Source organism: Pan paniscus, chromosome 3 (genome assembly GCF_029289425.2).
Source record: "Pan paniscus chromosome 3, NHGRI_mPanPan1-v2.0_pri, whole genome shotgun sequence".
NCBI lineage: Eukaryota > Metazoa > Chordata > Mammalia > Primates > Hominidae > Pan > Pan paniscus.
This window is the reverse complement of record NC_073252.2, coordinates 86,767,241-86,790,814: the sequence shown is the minus strand read 5'-3', so window position 1 is coordinate 86,790,814 and position 23,574 is coordinate 86,767,241. Positions and strand designations below refer to the sequence as shown.

Sequence of the window (23,574 nt, the reverse complement as noted above, 5' to 3'; positions counted from 1 at the left end):
TTTGACTCATAATCTACATTAAACCCTTTATGGAAAAAGAAAAAAAACTTTTTTTCGCTTAAAGAAAAACATAAAAGATAAACAGTATAAATAAGTTTCATGCTATACCTCACCGAGATGTTTAAGAGCTATATTAGCAAATGTAATTTTAGAAATAAAGCAGTATCAATAATATAACCCACTGATTTACAAGTAGCATGTGCAGTACTTTTAAAATAAATTTTCATGGAGCTGGTGGATAGAATAGTTGTAATATTCCATTTAGAAAATAGAAAAAGTATAATACAGGAGATATTTACATTTCTTCTCCTGTGGCATGACATGAGATATTTACATTTAAAATTAGCTACTGACATGTTTATAGAAAGTGTTTAGAAGTATAATTAGTTTGTGTACTACCTCTAATGTGTTATAGAGAGAGCACAAATTATTCATTTAACACTGTTCTTATCCTCTGCCTCATTTTTTGCTGAGGAGTATGTAGCAACATTTTGCATTTTAAAAATATCCTCAGTGTGTCACGATATCCTGCTCTCCACCCTCTTTGTTTGGACAGAGGGCTAGCAGGTGGAGGTGGGAAGTGGTGGGGAGCATGAGAGAGAACAGAGAGTGATGGTGCTGTTGGTGGATGCTTGGCAGCAGGTCTGGGGGAGGACAGTGGAGGTAAAAACAGATAGGGGCCAGACAGGGCAGGGAAATGTGAAACACAGCCTCACCTCTCCTGAAGAATTTAAATAGAGAGCTTCCCAAGCCCAGGGACATTTCTTGCATAAGTTATCTTGATTGTTTTTTACTAGCAGTATTAGGAGAACAAAAGGAGATGGGGAATGGTAGCTGAGTGATGGTATGAAGACTATACCCATGAAACCCTAGCCTTTCCCTTAATTGTTCTTCTCTTGCTATTCCCTTCACCACTCCTCCTGGTCAAATCACTGTTGGGCATTGAGTGAGAGAATCTTGGGGTACAAACAGTACCTAACCTGGCACACTATGACACAATCGTGTCTTGATAGTCCTTCAACTCCCAGCCCACACTGAACGGCTTCTCTTAGCTCTCCAGGTCTTTGGAAGAGTGAGACCCTTATCTCTCAAAACCCCCAGATCCACTAATTTTGTCTGGCCCAGCTTTGACCGTAGGTCAGTAGTCATTTCCTGCAACCCCTCTCCCCTTATCTTCATGCTGGGTTCTGTCATCCTTTCACTCACCTTCTTTGATCCAGTGCTCTCATTCCGCTTGTTTCTTCCCAGCTCCACTCTTTCCTTTTGCTCATCTGCTTGCTTGAAATACTTTTCCAGCAGGCTGATTCTTTCAGCATCTCCTCTTTGGTCTTAGATTTCTCTTTTAACCTTCCTTTCAATGAGCCGCCATAAAGGTCTTCTCCAGTATCTCCAGGAGAGTCATGAACATGTCATAAATTATAAGAAGATCAAGAATCATTAATATAGCCTACAGTCAAGAGTTCGTCATAGTATATGCTTCTATACAATTGATTCATTTAAGATTTTTCACAAGTCTTTACTCAAAAAATAAGGAAAAATTAAGCTAGGCTGTAATATTCTATTCAAAACTATAAGCTTTATGAAGTGGTTAAAAAGTGTTTAGAAACATAGAAATCTATTTATATTATTATCTATTATTTTGCCTCTAGTAACTTAGAGATGCAACAAATTAAAAAATATTCTTGAAGAAGCCAATGATGACTATGTTTCAAGATGAGTAGAAGGGTCAGTAAAGTCATACTAAAGTCATCATGGCCCATTTTTGAAATAGCAGTACCGAAGATAGACAAAGACAACAAATAACTTCATTCATAGGTACAAATGATTTGTTATTTGTCTAAATTCATAAGGAAATATAATCAGACCTATATTACTATTTGCTACAATTTTGTAGCAAATTAATCTTCATTATGTAATAATAAAATCTTCATTATGTAAAAATATTCAGCTAAATTCATTTAGTAAAAAAATCTACTATCTGCCAAGTTTACAGAAATGTGAAATTTTGGTAATGGGTATATGGAAGTCTGTTATGATAGTGTCTCTACTTCTGTATATGTTTGAAAAAAATCATAATAAATATTTTTTAAAAGCAAAGCATCATTTAAGTGAAAATGATTTTCAATCTTCTAAAAACACAGTGAACTGGAAAATTGATCCAAATGTTTCTTTGTTATATAAAGACTATATTAAAATCCTACTGCAAAGTAAAAGAAAAGCAGGCTATATTTGGGGAATAATAAATAGTTCAGCATTGCCAGGACATTAAGTAAGTATGTAGGGGTGAGGAGAAAATCCTGAAAAAATATGGAAATAAATCTAGATAATGAAAGTGAGAGGTCCAGAGATCTAAGTTCAGTCAAATCCAAGTTATGTCAAATGTGATTGAAATCTGACAGAATATTGCAGGAAGGAATTGAGTACACCTGCTCCATCTAAGATTAGATTTAAAGAAATACAACCATGTGTTTTATACAGAGCTGTATCTAAATAAAGTGCCCCTGAAGTCTTCAACAGTGATAATTGAGCACCCAGTACTATAAGGTGATTCAATGATGAAAAACAGATATCGCACCCAGGCTCATGGATCTTAGTGTAATCGAAATTAGAGTTCAACAAAGTGAAGTAGAAGAGACACGTGGATGCACGTAAAAGCAAAGACTTCCCTCGGAGGAGACAGGATTTGTCCATGAGCACAACAGCATCGTCAGATTTTCATATATTTATTTTGACAGGATTTTTTCTAGTCATTCATTCACTATTCAAAAAGATCATAAAATAAACTTTACTTTCTTATTTTTAAAAATAGTTTTTAGCTGTCGTCTTTAGTCTGCTTGGGCTGCCATAACAAAATACCACTGACTGGGTGGCTTAAACAACAAAAATTTATCTTCTGACAGTTCTAGAAGCTGTAAGTTCAAGGTCAAGGTGCTAGACGTGTCCGTTTCTGTTGAGGCCTCTCACATTGGCATGCAGATGGCTACCTTTTCACTGTGTCTGCACATGTCCCTTCCCCTGTGTGCACACTCCTGATGTCTCTCCCTCTTCTTACAAGGACATTAGTCCTATTGGATTAGGGTCCCACCCTTGTTACTCTTTTAACCTTATTTACCTCCTTAAAGGCCCTGTCTCCAAATATGGTCACACTGGGGATTAGGACTTCAAAATGTGAATTTTGAGGGTACATAAATCAGTCCATACTAGCTTTAAAGCATAAAAGGTCCTCCATTTAAAGGTTATAATTGGGGCTGGGCGCAGTGGCTCATGCCTGTAATCCCAGCACTTTGGGAGGCCAAGGCGGGCAGGAGTTTGAGAACAGCCTGGCCAATATGATGAAACCCCATCTCTACTAAAAATACAAAAATTAGCCAGTGTGGTGGCGCATGCCTGTAGTCTCAGCTACTCAGGAGGCTAAGGCAGGAGAATCGCTTGAACCTGGGAGGTCGAGTTTGCAGTGAGCCTAGATCGCACCACTGCACTCCAGCCTGGGCGACAGAGCAAGACTCTGTCTCAAAAAATAAATAAATAAAAATAAAAGTGAAAAAAAAAGTTATAAGTGGACATATACCCCAAAAGCTAGGTTAATGGATACGAAAACATAGTTTGCAAAAGACCTAGTATTTGTTAGGACAACAGGGTGATTAGAATAAAAAATAAATTAATTATACATTAAAAATATCTAAAAGAGTGTAATTGGATTGTTTGTAATACAAAGAATAAGTGCCTGATGGAATGGATACCTCATTTACCTTAATGTAATTATTATGCATTGCATGCCTGTATCAAAATATCTCATGTACCCTGTAATTTACGTATATACACCTACCGTGTACACACAAAATTAAAAATAAATAAAAAACAAACAGAAAAAAAGGCTAGGAAAACTATGAAGAGTGATAAGATAGAATTTAAATAGTAAAATAAATAATTTTTGAGTTTTAGAATTACACCAAATTGATGCAGCCACCCACAGAAGGCACTGCTCTCAGTGCGTGGAGGGGAGAGATTGAGGAGCATGTGCATGAGTATAAGTGCTTGCATTTAGTTCCTATCAGCTTCTCCTCCTGTCTTCAATTACTTTGTACTTAGAATATCTCTTATAAATGTGCATAAATCTTTTATATAATTTTACTAAATATATATTTTCACATTAAAGTTGTAGAAAAAAGACTAAAATATAGAGTGTTAAAAATTACCAAAGATAGTATAACTTTGAAAATATTATGATAGTATTTAATTCATAATTTTGCCTCTGTTATACCCTGTCTAAAGATATGAATTTAGATTTCAGAATAAATATTTAATGTTATCTTTCATTTTGGGATATGGTTGAGCCAATAGTAAAATATGATATGTATTTTTACTCTTTAGAATTCATTTATTTCAAGATACAGTTTTAGGTGTTTAGGGAGGTACATTAATTCACTCATACCACGAAGGAGGAGAATAAAGTCCCATTTATTTGTTCCTTACCAAGCCATGGTGCTGTGCTGATGGTTTTATTTGTTCCATGATATTGTTTCTTTTTTTTTAACTCAGTTTGCTAATTTACTCTTGTGAAAACCTATTATAGGAATGCTTAAGATATTAATACTTAAAACTGTTTCATGAACATCAAATGAATTAAATTCTATGACATTCATACCTACTTCTACAACTATGTCATGAAAGAGGTCTGTACTTGGAAGTAACAAATCCAGATTTCAGTTAAAATGCTTTGTATTCCATAGTTTTTATTAACTTATATAATTTCTACTAAGATTATCTATTAATAATTCAGTGAGATTGAAATACACATTTCTTTTTTTTAATTTTTTTAATTTTATTATTATTATACTTTAAGTTTTAGGGTACATGTGCACAATGTGCAGGTTAGTTACATATGTATACATGTGCCATGCTGGTGTGCTGCACCCATTAACTCGTCATTTAGCATTAGGTATATCTCCTAATGCTATCCCTCCCCGCTCCCACCCCACAACAGTCTCCGGAGTGTGATGTTCCCCTTCCTGTGTCCATGTGTTCTCATTGTTCAATACACATTTCTACACTACTAAAATGGAAGATACAATTCCTTTTTAGATTTTTCTCCATACACTGTATGAATTTATAAATTTTAAATATATATATATTTAAACATCTACTGTGAATAATAGGAAATTTCTGTATAAACTTGCACTGTTCTCCCTGTTTGAATACAGATTACTTTTGGTAAAATACAAAAGCTGTCCATTGGTAGAAACAGCCCTTGCCAATTTGCCTCTAGGAATTATTTCTCTTTCAATGTGATTTATTTGGCACCAAGCAGTCCCAGGAGTGGCACTCTGCTCAGATTTTGATCAGAGATGCAAACTGGAATTTCTGGGCACTCTTTGGATTTCCTAGGTATGATATGATGTAGTTAGAGTATCATTAAATGACCATTTGATCTTTTAAAATAAAATTAAGCTTTTTTCTCAATTCAAGGGGACTTATCAACAAAGAAAATACTCCTTCTGGGTTCAGCCACCTTGATGATTGTATTTTGAACACTCAGGAAGTCGAAAAGGTACACAAAAATACTTTTGGTTGTGCTGGAGAAAGGAGCAAGCCTAAACGTCAGAAATCCAGTACTAAACTTTCTGAGCTTCATGACAATCAAGACGGTCTTGTGGTAAGTGAATATGTCTATAAAGTTTTACTTGTTAGGAAATATTACATCTCTTTTCTTTGCTTTGTAAAAAAATTAAAAGTAATTTCAGTCTTTCAGTTTTGAGTGCTGGAAGAGACCTTAGAGCTACTAAGTGTATATATATTTGTATTTCTTTTTAATAAATACAAAAATTAAGGCCGAGAAATATTATATTCTACAAAGGAACAAGAGACACCACACACTCTGATTTTCATTGTTTTTTTCTCTTTTTTTTCAAGCATTTTTAAATTTTGTTTTTGAAATAAAATTGCCAATAAAGCATTTTTTCTTCTTTTTCCCCATTCTATTTGTTCTTGTCTAAGTGAATATGTTTTATAAATTAATGAATGAACTTAAAGCAAGGTGAAATACACAGTGAAAGAGGATCAGCTATCTTCATGTTCAGAAATCTCTTCATGTTCAGAAATTTCGTTTCAAATCTGTACTCTTTTAAAGTATTTTCTTCCAAGTTAATCAGAAACAAAAAGAAATTAATCCCTATGTAGTTGCCTCAGACCTGAATCTTGGATCCTTAATTCAATACATAGTATAAGTATTTACAAGTGGTTTAATCAATTACTAAATATTTGTTCAGTATAACTATTAACATTCATCATCCTTCTTCCTTAATGTATTAGTTTCTCTGAAAAATAAGCCACAAAGTCTTTAGTTAAAAAAGAAAACAACAAACCCAAAAACCTGAAGATAAATTTTATAACATGACGTGAACTGGAATCCCTAATAAAAATAGGCAATATCCTCTCCTACTGTTTAGTGTGCAAATCCTCTGACGTACTTTGACCAGTTTTTAGCTCCATGCTGTGTTTTTCATACATTCAATAAAATTCATGGGCCACCTATTTTCTCATTGTCAATTTCTGCATGTGCTCGGAGAAGATTTCTAATTTTTCCATAAGTAAAATACAGGTAAATGCAAATCTAGGATTTTTTTCCCCCCATAATGTCTCAATGCATTGTTTCTGGAAGTAAACTGATCAGCTAGAGTGAACAGAAATAATAATCTACCTCAGACTTATGTCTGGTACAATTCTCAAAATAAAGAATTTAAAGTTTGGAATCATGACACACTATTTTTTAACACTGATGATTTCATTTTTGTTGTTAAAAGTAAATATTTAAATAAAATAAATGGTATTAACTTCATTAGCTCTCTAATTGGCCCATGATTTGCTTATCTGCCAAAGAGATATCTGGTGACCGAAAGTCTGAGACTTGGCTTTATAGTGTGAAAAGAAGCTATGAAGCAGGCTTCTCAGTTTGAATCCCTTTTTACATTCATTTAACCCATTAATTTTTTCCACCAGGAATAGTGTCTTAAGTTAGTTAGATGGTAATAGTTAATAGAAGTGGAAAAGTACATTTACTCCTTCGAATATGTGTTTACTGATAAAACTATGGACATAGTCTGTGCTGAAAAACACTGGGATGGAAGATCCTAATTCCATTTGGGGTTTTTTATGTGAAAGAATTTGCCCCTACCTCAATTGCCAGTTTCCGCATTCCAGGATTGTGCATGTCACATGTGAACTCAGTGGACCATGTCTTTGTTGCAATGAATAACTTAAAACCCTGCCAATACAACTTAGAAGAAAAACTTCCTCATCTGTAAAGTGAGGGTGTTCTCAAAGATGTTTTCCAACTCTTATATTCCATGAATTTAAAAATCTAATCTTCGCAAGTACCCACAAAGCAAAGAGCCAGGGAACACAACGACGACTAATATTAAGACTACATCCTGAATGTTAAGTTGTGTATCTTCACTTCCCCCTTATTTTTAACCTTCTAATTCTACTTTCCCCAACTTTCCTCCAAAACCTTTCCCTAGCCCATTTTAAGTTCTTTACATTCTGACCAAACATTTGTTTCTATAGCTTAAAAAAATTACACATAATTATATGTCATCTGTGTGGCAGGAAATAGTTTAGATCCTGTGGATACAATAGTGAGAAAAACAGGTAACAATTCCTGCCTTCCTGGAGCTTACATTCTAGTCAGGGAAACAGACAATAACCAAGATAAATAAGTAAACAATAAAGTATATTAGGTAGTGATAACAACTAGAAAGAAAAAAAATATGCAGGGAATGGGGACAGGAACCTGTGAGGGGGAAAGGGATGCAGTTTTAAATGGAATAATCAGAGGAGACCTCTCCAAGAATTTGACACTTGAGTATAAAGAACTAGAGGAAGTAAGGAAGCAAGACTTACTGTTGGAATCACAGGTGCAAGGGCTCTGAGGCAATTGTTTTCTGGAATATTGAAGGAACCACAGAGGCACCATTATGGTTGGAAAAGAGTGAGCAAAGTGAAAGAGGGAATGGAAAGCAGGGCATGTTAAATAGGTCTTTATAGATCATTGTAAGGACCCCTCCTTTATTCTGGGTGAGATGAGAAGCCATTGAGTTCTCAGTAGAACAGTGACCTGGCTTACTTAAATTTGGTGATGCTTTGTTGAGAATAGACAATTAGCAGGCAAGGGCAGAAGCAGAGAGACCAGTTAGGAATCATTACAGTCATCTGGGTTTGAGATGATGATGGCTTGAACTGAGGTGATACAAGAGCCAGCTATATGGACTCACGGGCTGTACCCTTCACTGGTCTAGAGAGCACTGTTCCCATCAACTAAAACATGAATGGTTCCCCCTGGAGTTGTGCACTGCAGTGGTCAAGAGGTGGGGTAAGAAAGTGAATGTATTTTGAAGATAGAATTGACAAAATCACCTGACAGATTCAATGTGGGGTATGAAAGCAAAAGAGGAGTCAAAGATGATTCCAAGATTTTTGTCCTGAGCAGCCAGGAGACTGGTGTTGCCAATTTACTGAGATGAGGAAGATAGACGTTTTGGGAGTCATATCCTAAGTTCAGTTTCTGACATGGAAAGACTGAGCTGCCAATTAGACATCTAAGAGAAGAGATATTAGAGAGGCAACTGGGCTTCTGGGCCTAGAGTTTCGGGAGAATGCCCTCCTTAGAGATACAAATGTGAGAGTCATGAGCATTGTAAATGACATTTAAAGCCAATACACTGGCTGAGATAACCAAGGGAGTGAATATGGATAGAAAAGGCCTTCACACAAGGCCTTGAGGCAGAGAATGGGGAGATAAGAAGCCAGCTGAGGAAACTTAAGAAGCAGCAGCCAGAAAACTAGAAGAAAAATGAGGTAAGTTTGGTGTCTTAGAAGCCAAGTAACCAAGGGACTCAAAGAGGAAGGAGAATCAGATGATAGGTCAAGTAGAAGACTGCGAGTTCAACCATTGAAATTAGCAAAATGTAGCTCCCTGGTGATCTTAGTAAGAATAGGGTTGGTAGAAAGATGGGAGCAAGAGCCATTTTCAGGAGAAGATGGTAGGAGAGTAACTGAAGACAGTGAGTAAATGGCTTCACAGTGATCTTGCTGGCCCACAGCACAGCCAAAGAGGAGAATATGGTGTAGATCTGGAAAAGTATCTTACAGATTTGGTGTCTTTACAGTGGAAACTATCTGGCTCCTTTCTCCCTCTGTCCCTTGCCTCTCGAGGATATCATGACCAGCAGAGACCGAGAAACTACAGATAATTCAGAGCTCAGAAATCAGGGGCAGTGAGGTACCAGCCTGGGCATCAGACTGCACTGCCTTATCTCGAATTATTGCCACAATTTCAACCTTTCCCTTTCCTTAAACCCCAAGCTCATACCTGTGCCCTTCCTTCTCTCCCAGAAGAAAACCTTATCTCCTCTTTTACTTTGAAGAGCTGAAATAACCAGCTTCTGTTTCAACTTCCCTCACTTCACTTCCAAATTTCTCTAGCTCTCTGCCTATTTTATTTTCTTATCTGCTCAAATGACAAAGTAAGTTTCCTAAATTCTAAAACTAACCTCTAAGGTGAAAAGTATCTTTGGAAATTCTATTTTTCACATCCATCTCCCAGCCTACCTGACACCGGCATAAAAACATACTTACACATGCACACTTCCTCTCTATTGGCTCATCTCCACTGGCCCAGAAAAAAAGTCTCTATCTCCAAACTTCCACTCTAGGGCAGAGTTTAATACTTTGAGTCAAAAATCACAACACATTCATGCATTTTATCCAATAATCCTACTTCTGCTACTTACTCTGTCCTAGGTGCATAATCCTTTTTGTTTGTTTGTTTGTTTGTTTGTTTGAGATGGAGTTTCACTCTTATTGCCCAGATGGAGTGCAGTGACATGATCTCAGCTCACTGCAACCTCCCCCTCCCGGGTTCAAGTGATTCTCCTGCCTCAGCCTCCTGAGTAGCTGGGTTTACAGGCGCACACCACTATGCCCAGCTAATTTTTGTATTTTAGTGGAGATGGGGTTTCACCATGTTGGCCGGGCTGGTCCTGAACTCCTGACCTCAACTGATCTGCCCGCCTCGGCTTCCCAAAGTGCTGGGATTACAGGCATGAGCCACCACACCCGGCCACTAGGTGCATAATCTTAAATATCAAAAAAACCATATATATTAATTTGCTCACCACAAGGCTATTTATAATCATGGAGAATTAGAAGCAATTTAAATGTTCAGAAGTAGAAGAGCAGATGATTAACATTTGTATGTCAACTCAATAAAATATTCTGCAGTGATTCAAAATTATAGTTATGAAGATTATATAACAAAATAGAAAATATTTGACAAGTTATATTTTAAGTGCTTTTCATATATTCTCAATTTTAATCCTCCCAATAATCCATAGGTAGATATTATTATTCCCATTCTAATCATGAGGACAATTAGGCATAGGAGATTAAACAACTAGGTCACACATAAGTGGTGGAGCTGGGATTCCACTGTACTGCCCTTCAATATAAAAATAGGTTATGAAGCAGTATCTATAGTGCATGCATATGTATGTATGATATATTCATTCCTAGGAAGAAAGGCTAAAAGGATATATAGCTAAAAGTGATTGTGTGATTGCATTATGGTGGTGGCAGTAGTATTAGAGGTAATTGTTTCTCTTCTCTCCAAATATGTTCTGTGTGATTATATGAATTCTATAATATTACATTTAATATATAAAAATAAAAACAAAGTCTATAGGTCTCTTATGTATGAACAACTTCCTTTTAGTTTCATGTGTACATGAAATCTCAGTCAAGGTTCAAGAAAGGAGAATAGGTCTTGTAATCATACCTGAATTTCAGTTCCAACTATCTCACTTCATAGCTATGGCAAGTAAAGCACGTTACTTAGCCTTTTACTTCATCTGTAAAATAGCAGTTTTTTGTGAGATTGTGTTTTTTTGTGAGATTTAAATGCAACTAAATGTGCTAAAGAATAGGTAAAACTGAACACAGTAAATATGTTTCTGCTCCCTCTGCTCTGATGGCCAATCTCTTTTCTTCATTTTACCATCACACATTTTGAACAGTCTGTACTTGTTAGTTTCAGTTCTTCTATTTTTTTTAAGAGGCAGAGTCTCACTCTGTCATCCAGCCTGGAGTACAGTGGCATGATCAAAGCTCACTGCAACATCCAACTCCTGGGCTTAAGGGATCCTTCTGCCCCAGCCTCCCAAGTAGCCAGGACCATAGGCATGTGCTACCACACCCAGCTAATTTTTAAAATTTTTTGTAGAGACAGAGTTTCAGAAGTGTGAGGCCAGTCTGGTCTCACACTTCTGGCCTCAAATGATCCTCCCACCTCAGCCTCCCAGTGCTGGGATTACAGGAGTGAGGTGCCATGCCCAGACCCCATTCTTCTTTTCATATTTATACATCATTCCCTATAGTCTAGATTCCATCCCCAACCCCAACCCGAACTCCAACCCCATTCTCTACAGAACCTTTCTTAATGTCTCTACTGGTATTTTGTGCTATGACTGGTCCCTGTGCTATGACTTCATCTAGTTCTTGGCCTCCTCAAGGCCTTGGGGTGTTTGATACTTTGTGGCTCTTTGTCTGAACCCTTTCTCCCTTGGTCTGAATGATATTGACCTCTCCTTGTCCTCATACCACAATGACTGTTTTCTTCTTTGCTGTATCCTTCCCTGGCTAAGCTCCCATAAATCATGCTTGGATTTAAATGTTATCTAGATTTTTGTCTCATATGTCTTCTCTATCTGAACTTTCAGAGCTTTTCCAGTTCCATGGTTTCAGTTGTCACCCCTCTACAAATGACTTACAAATTAACATTTGATGGATTCTGTCTGCAGTTCACCCCAGAGAATACTTTAAAGTCAACATGTTGAAACCAAACTCATCATCTTCTCCTCAATCTCTTTTTCATTCAAGAGTCCCATCTGATTCAATCACATCATCGTCTCCTTAGTCATTTTCCAAGTCCTTTCCTTTTCCTCACCTCCATCCTTCCTTCAACATTTCAATCATGTGTCAAATTTAGTTGATTCTGCTTTTTAAAAAAATATTACATGCATCTCCTTTCCCTTTTTGCATTGCCATTACATAGTTGAGGCTCTTATTGTAACTAGTCTGGAATATTGAAACAGTCAGCCAACATGTCTCCAAGCTTCTACTCACTTTCCTCTCCAGAATATGTCTGCTGCTACAAAACAATTGTTTTCAGTGTAACACAACTCAGCAAGAACTGAAACATTGTTTTCAGTGTAACACAACTCAGCAAGAACTCCTGTTAAAAACTACATGACCATGATTTTCTGGGTGGTATCAAATATAATGTAAAAAAGCCCAACAATGTGAACCACTGACTTAAAATTATTTATTCCTTCAATCACACAACAATTAACTATATGACAAGCACTATTTTCAACACTAAGGACACAATGTGATCAAAACAGACACACACTCTGCCTTCCTGAAGTTTACAGTCTCATAAAATGAGATAGATAAGAAAGAAATATCTAGTTAGATGGCAATACATGGCTGTGGAGAGAAATAAGGCAGGGTAAAGAGGATGGAAAGTGGTAAGAGGTAAAGGATCGATATCGTAGAGGACATTCAAGTCAGGCCTCACTGAAAATGATGCTTGTGCAGAGGCCTGAAGGAGATGAGGGAATGAGCCATCAGGATATCTTGGGAGAGAAAATCCAGGCAGAGGGAGCAGCATGCTGAGCCTCTGAGGACAGGCAAGAGGTGGCCATGGTTAGAATAGAGTTGAGAGGAGCATTGTAGGAGATGAGGTCAAAGATGTAGCAGAGGTCCTGATCACCTAAAGCTTCATAGCCATTTTTAGGACTTTAGCAGTTACCTTCAGTAGGATGAGGAGCCACAGAGGATTGAGAGGGGAAGGAAGCCATTTTGTGATATACCTTATGAAAGGATCACTGTGGCAACTATGTTAAGTATAGTGCATGGGGTGATGAGAAATGGATAAGGACTAAAGTAAAATAATTGACATAATCTAGTAAAGAATTCAAGTAGGCAGTTAGATATATTAATCTGGAGGTCAAGGGAGAGATGAAATAAATAATTTTGGAAGTCTTTGGCGCACAGTTGGTTTTTTTTTTTTTTTTTTTTTTTTTTTTGAGACGGAGTCTCGCTCTGTCGCCCAGGCTGGAGTGCAGTGGCGCGATCTCGGCTCACTGCAAGCTCCGCCTCCCGGGTTCACGCCATTCTCCTGCCTCAGCCTCCTGAGTAGCTGGGACTACAGGCGCCCGCTACCACGCCCGGCTAATTTTTTGTATTTTTAGTAGAGACGGGGTTTCACCGTGTTAGCCAGGATGGTCTCGATCTCCTGACCTCGTGATCCGCCCGCCTCGGCCTCCCAAAGTGCTGGGATTACAGGCGTGTGCCACCGCGCCCGGCCACAGTTGGTTTTTAAAGCCTTGAGCGTGGATAAGCTGACACCAAAGGACTGAGTACAAAGGGTAAAAAGAAAGGGTCCAAGGACTAAGCCCTGAGACCTACCAGCATTTAGGGGGTAAGCAGATGAGAAGGGAGCACCACAAGGGACTAAGAAGGAGCTGCTGCCAATCTCCAGTGCAACATGGAGGCAAGAGCCTCATTAGATTTAGGTCCAGAGAAAATTAGAATAAAGAAATTGGAATAGGGAGTGAGTGATAATTTCACATATATCTAGCTAACCCACAGCTACCTTGATGGGAGCTCTATTGGTGGGAAGAGGCAGGAAGAGCCTGATTAAGTGGGTTCAAGAAAACCTAAGAGGAAATGAGTTGGATACTACCAGTATGGAAGGTCTTTGAACAGGTTTTGCCCTACAAGGGGGAAGAAAAACGAGGTAGCAGTTGGAGAGAATACAAGATGAAGACAGTTTTTAGAAGGCAGTGATGTTACAGAATATTTGTGTAAGACAAGCCAATAGAGAGGAGGAGATGACGATGCAAGAGAATCCATTGCAGGAGCAATGTTCTTGAGTCAGCGATAGGGGATGGAACGTAATGGACAAGTGGAGTGGTGTGATCATAAATCACTTTGATCTAAAGACCATCTCATCAAGAACGCCAACAGCTTTCCCCCACTGCCTCCTTTGCATAACACCAAAGGTCCATCTTTGTGTTCTAACCACAGCCTACCTTTCCTCTATGAAAAGTGAATACTCTTCTAACTTATATCAGTCTCCTCATGTTTATACACACATCTAGGATTCCTTTCTTTTGTGTACTATTGAGTAAGGAAAGAAGGCTATACATATTCACTAGAAGCTGTACTTTGAGTATCCATACAACCATCTGATTTTTTACTTTCAGTAAGTATAGTATTCAGTAAATTACATGAGATATTCAACACTTTTGTTATAAAATGGGCTTTCTGTTAGATGATTTTACCCAATTGTAAGCTAATGTAAGTGTTCTGACCATGTTTAGGCTAGGCTAAGCTATGCTATTCAGTAGGTTAAGTGTACTAAATGCATTTTTGGCTGATGACATTTTCTAATTACCATGGGTTTATTGGGATATAACCTCCATGGTAAGTTGAGAAGTGTCTGTACCTGGTGAAGCATTGTATTGGCCAGGTCTGGAAGCCACATATATCACTTCTCACATCCCATTGGAGAACAGTTAGTCACATGGTTGTACCAGCTCACGAGAGAGGCTGGGAAATGTATTGTTGCTGGACATCTAGCTACTTTATTACGGTGGAAAAAGTGTAGCATGGGTTTGGGTGGACAGCTAGCAAACTCTTTCATAGGCATCTTTTATGACACCAGTAGTTCTTTTTGAATATGAATGAGCTTATACAATTTTAAGCAATAAAACATAAAATGTACAAAAGGGTACAAAAAGGAATTCAAATATGCCATTAATCCTTTCTTAACGAGACTCTATCAAATATTCTCCTCTTAGAGCTCAAGGTTAGAATAATGAACCTGTTTTGACTAACAGCATTCCTGTAGCCTTCAGATTGAGCTGTTTGTATATTGAGAGAGGCATTTTTGTGTGTGTCCTCTATTAAGGTTTTGTCAGCATTTTACAGTTTTAGAAGATGAATTTGTTTTTGTTCCAAGGGTTTTTAAGTGCTTCAGTCAGTGGTCAAACAGGTTTTGAGCCTAGCTTTCAATGCCAACACAGAGAGGGAGAAAGAAAAATAATCAAAAACAAATTCCACAGTCTAAAATGAACTTTTATCAAGGCGTTTGCTCTTTTAGACTTGAGTTTATCTTTATAATTAAGGAGAATGGTTTTTAAAATTTAGTTCCTCTGACACCCCAAAATTATCAAAATAAATTATGTCGTAGTGAATCTGTGTTTTGAAAGTCATTGATAGGACTTATATGAGTCAAAATTTTATGGATTATAAACTAGGCTTTATCTGGTTGAAAATAATTGCAATACAAGAAGCAACTTTATTAAATTAGACCTAAAGTCACAATCTTCTTCTTTGCTGCTTTTTAAAAATTACCTATTACCTTTAAAAGATCCCAAATTTAGAAGAGGAATTAAAATAAAAGTTAATTCAATAAAACACTTCCACAATATTCTATTACTTCAACCTCTAATCAATGAAAACATTAATGGACTACTCTTTTACCACGCCTGGTAGGGATGTGTTTGGGACATAAAACAGTTTAAAACCTTCAAAAGACAATGACTCAATATTTTCTTGTTAGACAAGTACTATTAGCACCTACAGCACATTTGAAGGTCTAATGGCATACTTCTGAAAAGCATTCTGCATTTCAGCATTATTTTGACCTGTACATTACACTTTTCCCTTCTCTCATCTTAGTGAAGTAGAGAGATTACTGATCTATTTCTTTATCTTAATCATTCCTCCCTAACCCCAAGACAAAGAATACAAATTAGAATTTACAAAATGTATTGTGCCCATGGAAATACATAGTTTTGTTACTGTACTCATAGTTATTTACTACCCTTGTTAGTTTCATTCTGAAAAAAAAAAAAAAAATGCTTTCCGGGTTGTAACATTCTTCAGATTTTCCATTTCCAAAAGGTATAGGTGCAACCCAGCTACCTTAGGAAAGGAACACTGTGTACCTGCATGCTGTTTTAGTGAAACCAGACAATGAATATTCAGCAGTCTCAAATGTGCACAGAAATAACATGACAATTAGAATTACAAAAAAGCCTTAGAGAAGAATATTGAACAATATTGGAAATCAGCCTTTGTGAACTACGTCTACAAAACCTCAAATCATTGGAGAGTTCTTAAACATATGGATAAAACATGTAAAAAGTGGTAGGGATGGAGTTGAAGAAGTTAATACTTGTTTTAACACTGGAGATCAGCTAAGCTTTCTCACATCTCACAACTGCTTTTTGCAAAGCTTTCTATTGTGTGACCTAACTAACTTTATTCTGTAGTTCCTAACACCTGTATCAATTACATTTTGGTTCCTCTGTTTAGGAAAAAAAAAATCAATCTTCTAACATCTTCTAAATGAAATATCTCTAAATTTATATAATGCTATTACAGTTTATTTTCTGTTCACTCTTATTCTTCCTGAATATTTCTTTTTTATTTTATTTATTTTTTCTTTTACGCTATCTCCTACAGGAAGGATCTGAATATTTCTTAGCCTTGACCTGAAAATGTTTAGTTCTTTGGAAATAGTCATTTACACGTAATTATGAATGTATCATTTCATTGACACTGTTGTGAAGTGATCTGAAGATAGAGGATTGTGCTTTCCTTTGGAATTCATGTTTCAGAGGTTTAGGAAAACCTAATACTATTGCACTAGATCTTACACTAAAGAGTCTGATAATCTGTTGAAGATTACCAATGGGAACAAAGATTCTTTGTCATAGATACAACCCTCTTCATCAGGAAAGTCACATTCAGGTAATAAGAGCAATTATTCTTGATTTAATGGGAGCCATTTTATAAAGCCCTCTTCTAACTCAAACTTTAGAGGTATGAATATAATTGAATGTTGTAATTTTTAATTTCTCAGATCCATTCTAAAATTATCTAAGTGTGTAAATTAATGCTCAGTATTCTAGTATTCTAATGGCAGACACAAACACTGTATTTCCTGTTTTTGGGACAGTGTCTTAACTGTGAACAAGTAACAGTAAAATATTTTCCTTGGAGATATTATAACAAATATCTTGGAGATATTATAACAAATAACAATAAAATATTTCCCTTGGAGATATTATAGCTTCAGAAACAATAACATCAACAATTCATTAATTATATTAATAATAATATTCATTAAATGTACCAGGCATTATTCTATACTTTTGTTTTTTGTTTTTTTTTTTGAGACAGAGTCTCGCTCTGTCGCCAGGCTGGAGTGCGGTGGTGCATCTCGGCTCACTGCAACCTCCACCTCCCAGGTTCAAGCAATTCTCCTGCCTCAGCCTCCCAAGTAGCTGGGACTACAGGCACGTGCCACCACACCCAGCTAATTTTTGTATTTTTAGTAGAGATGAGGTTTCACTGTGTTGGTCAGGATGGTCTCGATCTCTTGACCTCGTGATCTGCCCGCCTCAGCCTCCCAAAGTGCTGGGATTACAGGTGTTAGCCACCACGCCCGTCATTATTCTAGTACTTTACATATCATTTTATTTAGTCCTCATGACCACCCTATGTTAGACCATATTGTTGCCATCTTCATTTTCCAGATGAGGAAATTAAGGCGCAAGTAGGGTCATATAATTGGCAAATGGTGGAACTGGAATTCTAACCCAAGTATTCTGATTCAGAGCCACTGTCATAATTACTATGTTATATTATCTCCCTTTGTTTCTATTCTTTAATGGAGCCCAGGGTGTCAAACTGAGAATTCCAGGCAAATTGGCAAAACCAACATAAATGGAAAATAATTCAGCTGTCTATGAAGCCAAAGATTAGTTTTCTCCTCTATGTGTTTATTTTGTGGAGATCGTTGTAAATGCCAATTTCATGGGATTATTGTGCACCTTAGATTTACTTAGTAAAGGGTTTTATTGTAATGGGATGTTATTGATAGGTAGATGAACATATGTTACTTTCATATATGTATAATTTACTTTGATGACACAGGATGAGTGGATTATGCTTAATATCCTTTTAATGCAGTTATAAATCTGAGTTCAACAAAATTCAGGTCCAAATTTCCAAGGCAGCTATGTTTTTGAGTTTGCTGAATTCAGATATTCTCATTTGCTTATTTGTAATCTCCCTTCAAGGAAATGGCTTACTTATTCTGTGGCAGTCACCTGAATGATATTTAGAAAGCATTGGCCATATTCACAGAGGCAGTCAAAGATATCTTACATATATGCCTCCTGGTAAGCATTAACCCCACCTGGTCAGCCGAAAATACATACTATTCAAATTAGGTTTTCTGTCTTTACTTTTTCCATCTTGGCTAATATAAAGATTAACATTAAATATTGTAAAAAGAAAGGTTCTTAAATTTTCATTTCTGTTTATAGATATTTTACAGCTTAGGTATAAGCTACATGTTACTCTAGATAATATTGGCAGTATACACTGAGTATGTATATGTGTGTGTGCATATATATGTATATACATATATGCACATATATGTGTATATATGTATATACACATATGCACATATGTGTATATATGTATATACACATATGCACATATATGTGTATATATGTATATACACATATGCACATGTATGTGCATATGTGTATATACATATATGCACATATATGTGTATATATGTATATACACATATGCACATATGTGTATATATGTATATATGTATATACATATATGCACATGTATGTGTATATATGTATATACATATATGCACATATATGTGCATATATGTATATACACATATGCACATATATGTGCATATATGTATATACATATATGCACATATATGTGTATACTCCACCTTCAATCTTATCAATGTACACTGAATATACATAAATGTGTGTGTGCATATGTATATATACGTTCTTATATAGATAGAGAGAGAGAGAGTAAATGGTACATCACTTTCTGATGAGATTCGATGTCAGATTCCTCAATTCTAAGTCTGACCCACCCTGATTCTCTAACAATCTGGGTTTTGCTATTTAGCTGCCCAATGTGGATAATACCTAAGGGAGACATTATAGGGCACAATGGCCATTTCTGTGATGCTGTCACATATGTTTGTTAAAAGGATGATAAAGTTCAATACACAATGCAAGCAGGATATAATAAACTGTCATAATTTTACTAGTTTAAACAAAGATAAAAATATGAGGACTAGAATTAGTTTATATATACATATTATTTGATTTTTCTATTTTAAAGAAAGGAGGGTCTGCGTTGCATATTTCTTACCATTCCTATTAGGCAACCAATAATGGTTCTGTTACAGAATATGGAAAGTCTCAATTCCACACGATCTCATGAGAGAACTGGACCTGATGATTTTGAATGGATGTCTGATGAAAGGTAATTTTAGAATTGTCTCCTAATATTCTTTCCAAGGGGAGGAAAAGGTTATTTTCATGTAATGCAATGTGAATTACAAGAACTAAAAAGAATGGAATTAAAGGACTATATATTTACCAGCAATATTTTATAGCAAGGAAAATGCTTAGAATAGAAAATCTATCACAGTGCTATTGAAGGCAAATAACTATAGTCATGTTTATTTGTGTTTCCAGTTTGCTTTGTTTTGATTAATTTTTTGTTTTGTGTTTTGTTTTTGAATTTTATAAGTATTTGGCTTAGAGCTACTCAACATACTCTTAAAATCATAATATCAGTGGATGAAAAACATTGTTATAAAACAAGTAGATATTTTATGATTTTTTTGTTGTTGCCATTATTTATAGGAAAGGAAATGAAAAAGATGGTGGACACACTCAGCATTTTGAGGTGAGTAACTAACAAGCAAGAGTAAGACTGTGACGGGGCTGTTCATACACTCTTGAGTGTACCTCTGGAATATTAGTCTGCCAATAAGGGACATTGAGATAAGTAATATAACTGTGATTGATTAGAAAGGCAAATACCAAACTTAAAGATTCCTTGAGAAATCATAAGAGCTCCATTATTTTCCTTTGTGAATTATTTTGTTTTGCTTATGATGATAAACTTTAATAGCACAGGGATTTCTCTTTAGATTTTCTATAAAGTAAAACAAAACAAAAAGCCAAAGCTACTGGTTTTATTTTCCACAATTTGATGCATTTTTTAAGTGATTGAAATATATAGGTAGTGAGTCTTAGTCACAAGGATTAGGTCATGAATCTTCAAATTAACACAAATTCACTTTGAGTTACTTTAATCCAATTTGTTTGCTGAGTTTTGTCTCTCATCTTAAATAAACATTGGAGAAGAAAAGTCTCTCACCTCCCTTATGTCATCTGTATCTTCAAGTTTCATTTACTTTCCTGACCTCCCACTTGTCCTCTCAGGCATCACCATGCTGACCCAAGTATTTGGTTTCCCTTGCTCCCAAGTCCAGCTTCCATTCAGTGTGCTGAGCATCATTTTTAATTCATGTATGTGTATGCAATCTGCTACCTCCAAATACTTCCAACTCCACCTTCAATCTTATCAGTTTTGCTTTTCAAGAATTAAAGTTTTTCTTAACCTACTCTTAAATTCTGACTCTTGATATAAAGAGAACGTTCCCTCTAACCCAATGATTCTTAATCTCTGTTGGGCACTGACCTAATTCACTGATGGATTTATTCAACAACATATATTAAATCCTACTAGGAACAGGTACTGTGCTAGGAGCTGGGATTTAATTACAACCACAGTCTATTCCCCCATGGAGTTTTACAGCATAGCAGCTTAAAAATCAGAAAGCTACAGACCCTCTTAGAAAATTGTATTATCATTAAAAAATGTGCATAAAATTCCTAGAAACTAATCCTCACTCCCTGAACACACGCTAATGCTGTAGACTCCTCATATCTCCTGTATTCAATTCTTGTCCTATATATACTTCTTCACCAGATAATTTAGCCAGATAATAGGAGGGGAATGCTTCCTCTTTCTGACCTCACAGCTTCTGAGCCACTTTTTTCATCTATTTCCAACTCATTTTTGCCTCCTTCCTTGGAACCCAAGCAACAAGCTGACATTCTTTCCTTGTCTCTAGGCATCCTTTTAAAGATCATGTTTCCCCATGATACTGTCAAGTTGTGTTTTGTTTTTTATGGTTTTATCGTTTCACTGCCATCTTCCTCTGCTCACAGCAAGCACCTACTCTTCTCCTATCTAACATGATTTTAAAGAAAATCGCTTTGCCAGTCTCCTGGAGAGGTCTCCTCAGTTCTTTCCTTTTATGCCTGTTTTCTTTTATGAGATAAAAGGGAATAAAAGTAACTTTTGTGGATGCACTTCATACATTAACTCATAAATTCTAAGTAGCACACAAACTAAATGGCAAACTAAACTGAACTCAGTCTGCCTTGGTCTTTGGTGGACAGCTCCCAGGGCAGTGGATGAATCATTGGGAAACAATCTCACATCCTTCTTCCATGTGCCAAGTCCTCTTCTTCTGTGTGTTACCCATGTGCAGCCACCAATCGTGCCCAGTGCCACTGCTGGCACTGCTTAGGCGTTCACTAATAATAACATGATGGTTTCAGTTAGGAGATAAAATTAGGTGGTGAACTAAAATCTAGACTAAGCTCTCCATGTCACCTTTCTACCACAGCTGCACCAAAGGAGAAAAATAAGACATCATTCCACAAGATTGGGATGATTTCTACTTGTGAAAGTATGTGCTTCTTTCACTGAAGGAAATTTATTTTGTTATTATCCATGAAAGACAGTGAAAAGAACTGTTTTCCATTTTGTAAAGCTTTTTCCCTTGTTTCAGTGTGCTGTTAGTTATTACTTTTTAATATATGTAGTCCTTCCTAAAACTTACACCACCCAATATTTAATCTAGTTTTCTAGTAAAAACATCAATAATCTTTCATTTTCAGTGATGAAAAATAAGTCTATACTTTGGTTACTCCTCCTAGAGTTCTGTTTAACCAGTATTTATTTTGTTTCAGGTCTCATTGCATAAGATTGAGACATCAGATTTTACATGCCCGCTATTGAATATATATTGTAATATTTCTAATTTTGTTTTCCGTTAAGACAGACTTCATCTTTATTGATATTTTCATTTAAAATTCTCCTTGTAAACTCTCAGATTCACATAAGATAACATAGCAAACAACAGCTCTTGGGGAAAGGTGATTTTTTTTGGGAGGACTACTATTCCCGTTAGAATGAGGAACATTTGTTTTCAGCCTCAGAAATGCTCTTTAGAGACAGGCAGAGAGAGGCTTCTCTTAGATCTGCTGCTCAAAGGCAAATGAAGTTACAACTGTGACCCCAGTTTTTAAATAATCAGCTTGCAGCCTTTAATGTGTTTTGTTTGAAGGTATGTGTGGAAAGTGAACATGGGCTTATCCCTTTGTTTCATATCTTTTTAATTTATTTTAATTATGCAACTAATATTGTCCAAAAAGAGATTCTCCTGAGATCTCAGATGGGCATTGGTCAATAATAGTTACCCATTTCTATTTCATGAGAGTTCCTTATGTGGTTTGGATTAAAATTTGTTTAGTGACACACTGGCAATGAGAAAAAAAGTCAAGAGTCACTTTGAAATGTCCAAAATTAAATTACAATTTCTTCAGGAAGGTTCAGAAAGGCTGACATTTTAATAAAATATCCTATCTGGGCAACGTGAAATGAGATAACATAAGGAAGAGCCTAGCACACTGCTCCCTGGGCATGCAAAATCTAGAGTCTTTGTTCTTCTGTGTATTATTAACTCTTTTAACAAACTACAAGTATCCAGAAGAGAGGTCATCCTTAAAACTAGCAATTTCTAGATTCTAAAAGATATCCCTGAAATTACAGATTTTCAGAGTTCTGTTTCCAAGGGAGTTTATACTTTATGCTTCAATTTAATCCCTATTTTCTATGATGAAAATATTTTATACTTCTCTATAAAACCCAGAATATTAAAACTAAAACCTTACAATGAATCTCTGTTGAGAAGTCAAAACAAGTAAGAATTATTAACTGCATGTGAGGGAATTACATTATCTGGGAGAGATCATTTTATGTCAGAATTACAAGGTCAGTGAAGTGTTAAGTTCTTTCAAAATATTTTTACATTCTTTATGCTTTCTAAGCCTACTGCTTAAGAGAGCTTAGAAGCATACCTTTGATAACAAACAAGACATTCATAATTTAAAAAAAAAAGACTAGTTCCATGTTTCTTATCCTGCTTCAAAAAAAAGGAAAAGAGAAGAGAGAAAGAAGGAGAGGAGACAAGACTTTTCAATCAAGACTGAGAATTAATATTAGTTATCACAAGATATTAAGTGCAGGCTTTTATTTGCCCTGAAAAAGTGAATTTCTGAAAAGTATTTATGGAATGGATGACTGTTATTTTGACTTTACTGTTTTCATGGAAGCTTTAGGACTTTGTTTAATATTATAACCAGAAAAATTAACAAGCTCTATTTACTTCAAATTCGCTTCCAAATCAATCCAATAGCCAAAGCCTAATGAAGCTTTGGAGTTCACATGGATTTTGAA

At 36.1% G+C, this 23,574-nt stretch overlaps 1 protein-coding gene across 13 annotated transcripts in view; it reads left to right on the top strand.

The window, feature by feature from the left end:
- FAM13A (family with sequence similarity 13 member A) overlaps positions 1-23,574 on the top strand; it is a 384,547-nt gene that overhangs the window by 323,551 nt on the left and 37,422 nt on the right. For all 13 annotated transcript variants that reach the window (XM_024928670.4, XM_063603571.1, XM_063603572.1 and 10 more), the window contains 3 exons: positions 5,467-5,653; positions 19,376-19,452; positions 19,839-19,881. In XM_024928670.4, the coding sequence (XP_024784438.2) occupies positions 5,467-5,653; positions 19,376-19,452; positions 19,839-19,881 (307 nt within the window). The remainder of the gene's footprint in view (positions 1-5,466; positions 5,654-19,375; positions 19,453-19,838; positions 19,882-23,574) is intronic.